Source organism: Clupea harengus, chromosome 11, assembly GCF_900700415.2.
Source record: "Clupea harengus chromosome 11, Ch_v2.0.2, whole genome shotgun sequence".
Taxonomy (NCBI): domain Eukaryota; kingdom Metazoa; phylum Chordata; class Actinopteri; order Clupeiformes; family Clupeidae; genus Clupea; species Clupea harengus.
The window spans coordinates 24,810,414-24,821,736 of record NC_045162.1 but is presented as its reverse complement, the minus strand read 5'-3'; the positions used below and the strand labels follow the sequence as shown (position 1 = coordinate 24,821,736).

The 11,323-nt window shown below is 41.0% G+C and overlaps 1 protein-coding gene across 1 annotated transcript; it reads right to left on the bottom strand.

Moving 5' to 3' along the window:
* Positions 1 to 5,060: 5,060 nt before the first annotated feature.
* On the bottom strand, positions 5,061 to 11,090 carry selenbp1 (selenium binding protein 1). Its single transcript, XM_012837507.3, has 12 exons — positions 10,949 to 11,090; positions 9,367 to 9,423; positions 9,127 to 9,239; positions 8,670 to 8,855; positions 8,289 to 8,409; positions 7,881 to 8,063; positions 7,548 to 7,729; positions 7,065 to 7,143; positions 6,773 to 6,894; positions 6,335 to 6,427; positions 6,087 to 6,205; positions 5,061 to 5,723 (listed from the first exon to the last, which is right to left on the bottom strand). The coding sequence occupies exons 1-12, from the start codon at positions 10,950 to 10,952 to the stop codon at positions 5,561 to 5,563; spliced, it is 1,422 nt and encodes a 473-aa protein (XP_012692961.1). The 5' UTR covers positions 10,953 to 11,090; the 3' UTR covers positions 5,061 to 5,560.
* Between the last annotated feature and the right edge of the window lie 233 nt (positions 11,091 to 11,323).

Here is an 11,323-nt window from a genome sequence, read left to right as displayed (position 1 = left end):
TGCCGGGATTGGCCTTGTTGTCTCTCTCCCCCGCTCAGCCCCTAGGCCCACCCAAGACGTTCAGGGGCAGAACGGGTGTGTACCCTACGTGTGTATGTGCTATGTATTTGTTTCATGTTGTAATGTCAATACATTACAACATGAAACAAATGCATAGCACATACAAGCAATGGACACGCACACATGGACGGATTATGAAACCATGGGTCAGGAGGGTTAACCAAATACAGCGCTTCCAACCACAAATAATAAGAGATACATTTAAGCCACCTCTGATATTAACAAATACAAAGTCTACAAAGACAATTGACAGCAAGCAAAGTTAATACCAGCGACTTCACGCAGAGGCTCTGGTGTAGGGCCCGGTAGGCCCGTTCGGTAATCCATCCCTGCACGCACACAGTATTGTATTTCTTTCTGTTGGTTGCCTTTTACTTTGACATCATACTCGTCTCTCGTGGGATAGGGAACAACTGTGACAGTTAGTAACGCACATATCTAGTAAGCCTCTATTAAATTATGCTTTTCCTCGCACCCTCGAAAACAATGACTAAGTTTTTTCGCTGTCTCACACTGTGATAAATATGTGTAAGTGACCTATGTTTAAATTCTATGAACTGTGTTAGCTAATTATGTAATTATTATTCATTTAGATACGTTACGTTATAATATGTGACCGTTAGCACACCATTCATTCATAACTCTGTTGGTGGCTAACGTTAGCACTTATTAGCCAGCTGTGCTGTAATCTGTTGTTGCTCTGATTCTTGGTGTAATGAATCTAATAGTAACTTGCTGTGTTTAGTTAAGATAGTTCTAAGTATTTCCGTTTCTTGTGTATTATTGTTTCACTCATATGTTTTCACATCAATAAAGGAGCAAGGCGCTCGCTACCTGGCTCGTGAAATCAAGTTTGGCTGACTGTTGAACTGTCAACACACTGGACGTGTAAAACATGTAGCGAGAACAGTACACAGCCCTAACTAAACTAAACTAAACTAAACTAAACTAAAGTTTTGTTTAAATTGTCCCGCTGCAATTAATACGCCGACGTCAATCAAAATCTATTGTCTATAAAGGAAAGCATTGCCATAGATCAGGGGTAAAAAAATAAATCTCCCGTTCATCGCGTCCATTCAATCAATCAATTTGTTTATTTGATCAAGAGGGACAGTTGTTGAGAGTGGATAAGTGTATGAATGTATGTATGTAATTATATTTGTCCAGGAGGAGGCGCTATTGCGCCTCATATCGCATCAGTCACGTGTGACTGATGATCTTATAAAGGGGGATGTTCACCCTCTCTCATCACTAGTTACACTAGACAACTGTTTAGCTACATATGAAAACTGATATTTAATGACGAACCGAAGTAACGGCACCCATTAAAGCTGTTTTGATTAAATACTAGTGGTGATTGTAGCATTTGACCCACGATCACTTTATTTATTCCAGGAAAAAGAGTCAGTTCTCGTGACAGTCGATGTTATCTGCCAGTAGGTAACATAGTTAGCTACTAGCTATCTTTAAGCTTGCTGCTAGTATTAAGTGTTGAGCACTACACAGTAAACAACAGTAATTTCAGTCACAAAGTTCATTTTATTGAATTGGTTCATCATTCTTACAGTTAGAATTTACAATTGCGAACGTGACTTGTCCTCTCATGTTATTAAATTGTATTGTTTAGCTGCTAGCTAGTCTACTACTGATCTAAGATTCTAGAGCTCCGCTGACTGCCTCAGAAGATTCCTGCGCTAGCAAGTAGCCTTTGCCTGCTACCTGTTGTAGCTAGCAGTGTTAAAAGCAGTGAAAACACCCGGACCATGGAATAAATTACATTCAAACATTGAAGTCAACTTTGAAAACTCAGCAGCAAGAGCTAGCTTCTGGCATAACAGCGACTATGTCACGAGAACTGACTCTTTTTCCAGGAATAAATAAAGTGATAGTGGGTCAAATGCTACAATCACCACTAGTATTTATTCAAAACGTGTTTAATGGGTACCGTAACTTCGGTTCGTCGTTAAATATCAGTCTTCACCATACAAAGACATATGTAGCTACTTAACGGAGTTTGGTAAACGGTCCGTCATGAATATGACTCTCCTGCTGTCAAAGCAAGACCAATCAGAAAAGAGCCCGTCCTCCTTTGGTTCCCGCCCACACACTGCCAAAACCGCCCACACACTGCCAAAAGTCATACTTTCCAGCGAGCAGATAACATTTTCGCGAGAGCGTATGATAAATTCGAGCGAGCAGACCAAGTTTTCGCGAGAGAGTATGTCAGTCTCTGGGCTCGCAGTTGTTGAATTTCCTCTCGCGGCTGCTAAAATTGAGTGCGCAGAAGAAATTCACGCTTGCGAAAACCTGAAATTCACTCGAATAGACGTTTCCTCGCATGTGTGAGTTTTGGCACTAAACTGACGCCATACTACTCTCTGCTCTGTGGGGCAACGGCGCAAGTTTAAGACTGTTGCCATGGAAACACCAATGAGCGTGAACCACACAGGCCAAAGTTAACGTTGAGCGGTGGGGCACTTTCAGATGTGCCCCATGAAATCTGCCTAGCAACTCGACTCGAATATTGCGAAAACCGCGAGAACTGTACCCCGTGTCCAAGAAAAAAATAAAAACATACAGTCAGATAATATCAGACAGACCAATGCCAGTAACGTTACTGCTAGTTAGCTATTGGTAGTTTTCGAGTATTTTGGAAGTGTTTTAATTCAGACTACAATGAATAATGTAGACTATTTGTTGAGTGTGCAATTTAGTACATTTTCGCTGGAAGAGAAATTAGAAATTAAACGTTTGGGGCCACACAGACCAGACAACTTGATCCTGCTGCAGCCTGGTGAGAAATCGACTGGAACTTTCAAGACGGAATGGTATGACAGAAAGACATGGCTGCTAGCACATCAAAACGAGCACTGTTCTGTTCCCCACGCCGTCTTTTTGGAATTGGTACTAATGCAGACTCAGTTTGGACAACGGACGAAGACCTGAAGCATCTGGCAGAAAGAACAGTGAAACACGACAGCTGTAAAACCCATATCAATTGCGCCCTGAAATTGGGACTATTGGGGCAGGTCAACATCATGGCACAGCTAGGTAGTGCATATCAGCGGAACATTTTAAGCACAACAAACAGACGGGGGAGAATCGTTATGTACTGGGGAGGCTGATATCGTGCATAAAGCTCTGTGGGAAGTGCGAACTTTGAGACGATGTGCCTGGGCGACACCAGGCTGAAAAGATACTACGATTCGGTGAGTGAGTCAAACTTTTTTTTTGGGAGCTGATGGATGTATCAATGCAATCTGCAAGAACACAGTTTTGTTCATTTAGCAGCATGTTTTGTTGCTGTTATTTGTTTCAGTTTTGCTTCATATTGTATGCCACATGTGTGCCACAAGCTTAATAAATTATGCAAGTTATTTGAGCTATGTGTCTACTTTTTACTTTGTTGCAATCATTTTACTTTAATGCTGTATTATAAGCAACATCTTTGTGTCGCGCTGAAGCATGTGAAATGTATTTGAAATAGTATTTCTGCTCCCTGCTGGCACTCAAAATGCAGCTCATAGCATATCTTACAGGCCTACTGCTTATAATAATCAGCTACCTCTATTTTTGTGACGGTGACATGACGTCATACAAAATTGCCCCACCAGAAATGTATGGCTAAAATCGCCACTGATAGTAGTTTTTATAGTGTAGGCCCATATAAGATAAGCATATCATTTTGTTAGTAGTAGGTCGACATGAGGTGGGGATGTGCCAGTGCCACTTTCTGCGCCTTGAAGCAACAATTTCTGGTAGATGAGACCTGAACTCTGGTGCAGTCTTCAGATAGGCTAAACCATAGACATCTATATATGTCTATGGGCTAAACAACAGCTGTAAGTGGATTGACTCCGATGGTGCACAGAGTTCAAATTGCATATTGTAATTATTTAGGTGATGATCTGATAGGGCAGTTGGCTATGTTGCGGTAGAAGTGGGCAGTGTCTAACCATATCTTAATATAAGATAAATGGCGTGGTTGCTGTAATGTGTGGGTCATTGTCCGCTTTACCGGAACTTCAGCACTATAATAACAATAGCAGCTTCAAGTATGCACGTAGAAAAGCAAAAAGTAGCAGGAAAAGTCTAACTTAATTCAAGGGATCACCTATGCATCGCATGTATTTCATTTAATTCACGCATAGTCGCCAGAGTATTAATTTTTTTTTTATGATTAATAGGCATGTAAGTGTATGCTCTTGTCTTTTTAACCCAAGTTGCCAATATCATCTAATTCTCCCTAAATTGATTTCGGTTACCAGTCAATATTTAGCGGTTAGGCCTACTTAAAATTACTTTTCAACAAATGATGACCAGACAGCACTGATCTAGTTTATAAATCGTATGTCCCCTTGGTAATTACACTTAACTTTGACCTAATTAAATGATAGGCTCGCTTCATCACCACCGTTCATCTCACCATATAGCTGTCCATTTAATGCCTGTTACAAAATCGAATGTGACTGAGTCCCCTGAAATGTGAATAATACAGAAAACATGGTCTTTGTAAAATATGTTTTCACTGTTTTGAAATCATTCACCTCGAAAGACTTTATATGTCGAACTTGCCATATATAACTAAACCATCTATTAATCGGTGTTCTGTTATTGAAATGGCACAGAGCTCAAGCGTAGGGTGACATCTAGCGGCCGTACAATAACAGATGAGCAGTCGGATTTGCTCAAAAGTGTAGTAGCCTTCTTTCTTAACAGTCAAAAGCATTTCAGAGTAGCAATAATATGGACAGGATTCGAATGTCGATCAAGCATTAGAGCAGCACTAACGTTTGTGCACAGATGCGTGATTTTTTTGTGACAGTTCACTGTGGATAATTTCACTTTTAGCATTATGAAAAAATCCTTCCTATATGACAGAATAATATCTTGAGTTCAACAAGGTGCAGTACACTCTTCCTTAAATTCCTCGCAATGTTATATCTGAGGTGTTGGTATGGTCTTGTGCACTTGAAGCAAAAATAACACTGCTACAGGAATTGAAAAACAACGGTAACATTTATTCAATTTTTTTTTTTTTTACAGTAATGATTTTTACATGGTACAACAAAGTGTTTAACTATTTTTCTAGTTAGCATGATTCATTAGTACATTTGCAAGTGTCAGTAGCAATTAATTATGATCAATACAATGTTACATTCATGGCACAAAATATTATTCAGTATTCCGTCATCTTATTTCTTAATGCTCTACTGTACTGATATAAAGTATAAAGAATGACTGGTCTACTGACAGCAATGAAGAACAGCTCCCACAGAAGAAAGGCCATTTGGGGAGCTTTTCTCTGTGCTAGCAGTTAAAGTTAAAAAAAGTTAAAGCATTTACAAAGACAAGTAACACAAATCTACACAGCATATACTTTTAAATTTGGTCCTTAGTATACTGTCCACCTTTGCGTGTTTCCCTCCCTAATCCTTCACAGAGGAACATTTTCGTTAGCAGAGTGAAGAGCACCCCCTATCTGATGTGATTACTCGCACTACAGCCAGATGTCTGAGGTGCAGTCTCCACCAGGGTATCGGAGCTCATGGGCCAAGACTGGACCATCAGGTTCTGCTCCAAAGTCCACCAGGAAGTCCTCATTCAGCTTAAGGCCGCCCTTTACTGTGTCCACATCAATTTGCATCATAACGGAGCCCTCCCTGAAGCAAAAGCAGAGAGGTCAGAAGACTACAACCACACATTCAGAATACCAACCACAGATTGATCCACACACCACTTCATACAAAGAAGTACTGTTGACCATTGCAATGTTTCAGTGTTCATTTTGACAGATGAAATGGGAGTATTTTTGTGTGCTTTGCTGCTGTTCAAAATTGGATTACAGACAACTTTGAAAAGTTGTCCTTTTTTCTTCCCTCTACTTAAGAACTTCTCTCTCCCTCTTAGTATGATCCTACTACAGTAGGCAAAGACATTAAAGAGTGTAATGGAGGAACAGGTTTGTAACCTTTTTTTAAAGGTATATCATTGGGTGGAAACTCAAGATCATGGAGTCATCTTACTTGACTAGCTCAGGATAGAACTGCTTGTCCCAGGCACTGTATAGAGAAGTAGTGACATACAGCCTCTTCCCGTCCAGACTCAGTTGGAGCATCTGTGGACTTCCTTGAATCCTCTTCCCCTTGATTGGAAATAGCACAATGTGCATGGTATATAAGCCACAATGTGCATGGTATATAAGCATATACATATGGTTATATAAATACTTTTACACTGAAAACATACATCATCTCTTTGTTGTGTTTTATACCTTGATAATGCGTTGGGGTGGCTGGGACTTTAGCTCTTTGTCTTCCAGGACTTTCACAGGGCCATCACTTATAATACTGCCACCCAGAAACACCTTTTAAACACAAAAACAAGTAATTTAGCAAGCAATTTTCCAAATTGAAATGTTTGTTTATCATCCACGGACGTATATGTGTGGGGAGAGAGTAGCAAAATACAGAATTGCTGGAGGTGCTGCCTATAATTAGAATGTTTGCGATTCTTTGATACCCAAACTGATTTGTAAGACCACGTCGGAATCAGTAGGAAATTGACAACATTGTAAACGATGAAAGCATTTCAGTGGATATTTCCTGACCTGGTACCTTAAAGTACAACCTGAACTGGTGGTTTATAGTCACTATACAAATACAAATAAGATATTCGGGAATGTTTTGGAGGAATATATCTGATTTCAGACCTGGCCAGCGAGTCGTGGATGTCTCCGGTCAGTAATGTCATATTGCCGAATGTCACCATGCAACCAGTTACTGAAGTAGAGGAACCGGTCATCCAAGGAGATCAGGATATCTGTGATTAGACCTGAGCGCAGAAGATAATGTCACACCCTAAAGGCACACCCTAACTGACCATTCAATGTTGCTTTGCACCTCAGTCATTGTAAGTACCAAACTGACAAAGACACCACAAATGCATGTTGTGTTTTTTTATGTACTTATGTAATGTGTTATGCTGGAGCGAATAGTGCTTACTTGGCATCTCTGGCAGTACCCAACCCTGCACTTTTTTGTTTGGGACCTTGATGACCCTTTCCGCTGCCCAGTCCCCTTTCTTCACAGGAGAGAAAAACAATAAAACAGAAGGATTATTATATTACAAAAGGAAATTTACAAATTGTATTTACTTAAATTGAACCAATAAAATGAATTAATTCTGAGGAAATGGCTTCTACTGTGCTTCTGAAATGAGGGGCAAAAATTGTGTTGACATGTTTCAATAGCTCTTTTTGAGTATTTCTGATATTTATTCTGTGGTTGCAATAGCAATTCACAATAGCTAAGCCTCCTCCTATGGTATTTAACAGCAACTTAAATGCCTGGCTATAGTTATACAGATACTTCAGACAATGGCGGCTGACTGTGTACATCCGCTGTACAATAGAGTTAACATTTGACTTTACAAGATGGATGTTGACCAGAGCGACTGGGCACACCAGTAATGAAGCAGGTGCTCACCGGGGTCTTGTAGAAGCGGAACACAGTGCCGTTGAGAGCACAGCCCACGTAGCCTTCGGCTGCAGCTGGGTCATGCAGGAAACGGATCTCCAGGGGGATGGCACCCTCTTCCCCTAGGTCGAGGGTCTGCACACGCTTGTGAGTGGTCCAGTCCCAGACGTTGATGCGCTGCCCATACAGACCTGCACCGACACACAGTATGATTTATGGTGCTGAGGCTAAGTTCTCCCAGCTTCAAAACATAGTCAGCAGCAGGCCATTATACATGGTAGATCAAAAGGTTGCCTGACATAAGGCCTCTTTCTCACACACACACACATACACAATGCATACCAGCTTTAACATCTGCAGGGTCAAAGCCACGGGCCAGCGCTTTGGGCGCTCCCCATTCTGTGCTCATCATTACGTTGTGCCGTGGTTGATACCAGAAGTCATAGCCCATGGGTGCTGCATCGCCAGGTAATTCCCAGTTGCCGACCACTTCAAATGTTTCTCCGTCCAACAGAACAAAGCCCCCTGAGTAAACAGTTGATAAAGACAACATCCGTTCCTTTCAGACTAACTGGATTTCATCCAAAAGCAGAGACACAAGAATGTCATTTCAATGGGGGGAAAAATCCACAACAAGGTGCTGCATCGACTTTCTTTTTAAAAACTACTAATGGAATCAATTGGTCTAACCCACCTTTCTCTGCTTTTCTAACCTTGTGTGTTAGGGGCAGTGTCATAGGTGGCACTTACCTTTGCCATTCCCTGAAGGATCTCCCATGGTACTGATCATGATTTGCCCATTGCCCAGACAGTGTGCCGTGTGTGGATTAGCCAAATCACACTTCCAGAAGAGCTCTGTGGGCTCCACCATCTACGTGACAGAGGAATATTAAACACAACCTCAAGACTACCTACATCCAAGTGATCAGTTCATGCTTGTGTAGTATTGATTCAACAGTATAACAATCAGATTCATCTGTGATTTTCTGCAAATCCAGAATGTTCATTTTGCTTGCAGACCTAATTCAATGCTCATGTAGCATCAAGTCAACAGTATTAAAAAAGATTTCAGATGAATCATTCATTTTCCTTGTAGACTTAAACTGTCGTTCTTGTAAACCTGTGTAGCACCTTGTGAAGGCGCGGAGCGAGAGGGTCCGTCCCCACATCCACCACATAGATCCGGGAGGAGATCAGGGAGGGTAGAATGAGGCGGTTACGTTTCCTGGATGCGTCCCCGAAGCAGCTGCTGCAGGCATTCCAGCCAGAGTGGTGGAGCTCATCCTTCAGGTTAGGCATGGGTAACCTGTGAATCACCTACGCCACGCCAATGAGGACCCCCCAACACACACACACACACACACACACACACACACACACACACACACATTCACAAGAGCACAAAAAGGTCACCGATGTGATCTGCAGACAAAACCCTCCATTGTTTGTTGATGCTGGAATTAATCCAAGTGAACTCCCTGCTAAAATGTTGGACTCAGATAACCTTTGAAGCACTTGCATAATGGTTGTCCAGAGGTCACAGTGAACCAGAGTTAACCATGGAGTATATTTTGTCACATGGTCTCACCTTACAAAAACTTGGTGATTTTGGGTCCACATCCACAGTTGCAAGGTAGTCAGGCTTCAGTATGTCCGTATTGCGGTATATACAAGGCAAATAAACAATCTTTTCCCGTGGTCCTTGAAAAAAAACAAAAAAACACACATTTGATTGATAGAACACCTCATATGCAACCTAAAAACTACAATTCATGTATTTGTCAAGTGCACAAGTGTTATTGAACACATTATGTATTTACTCACTTACCCTTCATGGCATCCAATGGGGTCTTGTAGCCAGGTCCACATCCTGAGCAACTGGAAGCTGTCAAAATGAGGACAATGTTCAGTAAAGATAAGACAAAACACAACATCCCCAACTCTTTCTTGGACTACTGTGTGTTTTGAGATTATGGGTCATTTTAGTCCCATATTCCTGAGAATGAAGTAAGATAACACTTTGACAGGGTTTGCATCATTGTGTATTAACATCAAAGGAGGTAAGAAAAATCTACATGGGACATGTCTCCATATTTAATAATCCAGTCGAGGAGCATAGTTAATTATCCAAAGAGTAGCACTTGACTAATCCTTTTATTCCTTAGTCAAGAAGTTACTTTTACATAATTAGAAATGAACAATGTACAAGGAAACGACTGTTCTGCAACACAGTATAAGCAAGCCGTCTCTCTCCAAGTTAAATATTTTAATTGAGAAATAGGGTCACTGAACTCAAAAACAGTTGACTGTCCAGGCTATGCTTAGCAAGCACTTGGCAATGTTTAATTCCGGGCAGAAAACTCTTAACCTCTATCCCAGACTTCTAGTTCAGCAGTAAAGCATTTAGATTGAGTGTGCAGAGGTTAAAGTCCCAGCGGGCTATCTCCTGCCGAGGTTAACACAGCTACGAAGAGAAAAATCAACTGAGAGCAATGGAGCAGTTGTGTTTTGCAACCTAGAAAGGTTTGAAGTAATTGCACTATAACTATTTCCTGTTTACAGTGTGGCTTCATCCTCCTTGACAGGCATGATATGAAAAAGTCTCCATGAAAAAAAATGTCATATTACTGTGCCTTAATCAGAGACTTACCATACATATATATCCAAACATTCTTTGCATAACGGGGGGGCTACTTCAGGCTGGCTACTTCACTACATGTTTGTACATGAAATGTTGGCTACATAAGCAGTCCGTGGTGCACTGTGCAACCAGCGCAATTATCACTAAGTGAAGATATTCACTAGATGTTGAAAATTATACTATATACCTCAAATAAATGGTTAAATAAATCCCATTATTGGCTTACATTGCGAGAAAGCACAGCTGTTAGATTTCTCAGTGTTTTGGCAGGCTGCTGCCAAGAATTGTTCCACTGTGATAAGCGAACGCTTTCTCACGGGGTAACTTTAAGGTCAATCCGCAATTAGTTCTGTATATAGGTGATTTATGCAATAACGCTGCCAACGGTCAGTTTTTATGCCTGTTATGTAAGTTTTGTAACTTCACCTGACAGACCCCTATTTTCTACAGACTTCAACGTGAAACTTTAAGATTAGTAAATTACTGAAAGTTGGACGTCTACGTCCACAGCATGTAGTATGAAGTAAACACAAAGGCTCTTCGACTCTCTAAAATTATAGAATTGTGTACATGTTACGTAATGTATTTTTACGCCTTTAAATATGGGCTACATTATGTTGGTCCATCAGTCTAAACAGTCGCCTATACATGCAAAGCCACATGATCGGGATTGAAAGATTGAACAGTTTAACATTTTCATGGACGCAATAAACGCAATGCAAAAAGCAGGTGGAATGTTATCATGCATACAAAAACAAAATCCACATACCCATTTCACTTGTTGTAGGCTACTCTCCTAATCCTGCAGTCGGGTCACACGAATGAGTGGACAGTTACGTTGGACTTATATGGTCACTGGAGAAAGGCGGGACTGTGGAGTGATTTGGCTAAGAAAACATTTGTCAAATGTGTAAAATCATGAATAATTCAAAAAGGTTGCATCCCACAGTGACAGCCCAAGAAACACCCACCGAAAGTTCAGTCCTTTCACCCAGATCATGCAGGCTACTTATCTCCACATCCGACTGGTTCTACCAAGTTTCATTAGGTTCTGTGGTGGGTGTAGTCTTTAGTTCTGTAGTCTCCCTTCAGTGAAAAGGAGATGAATACTGTAGTAACAGCGGAATGACTGGGGATAGGCTAT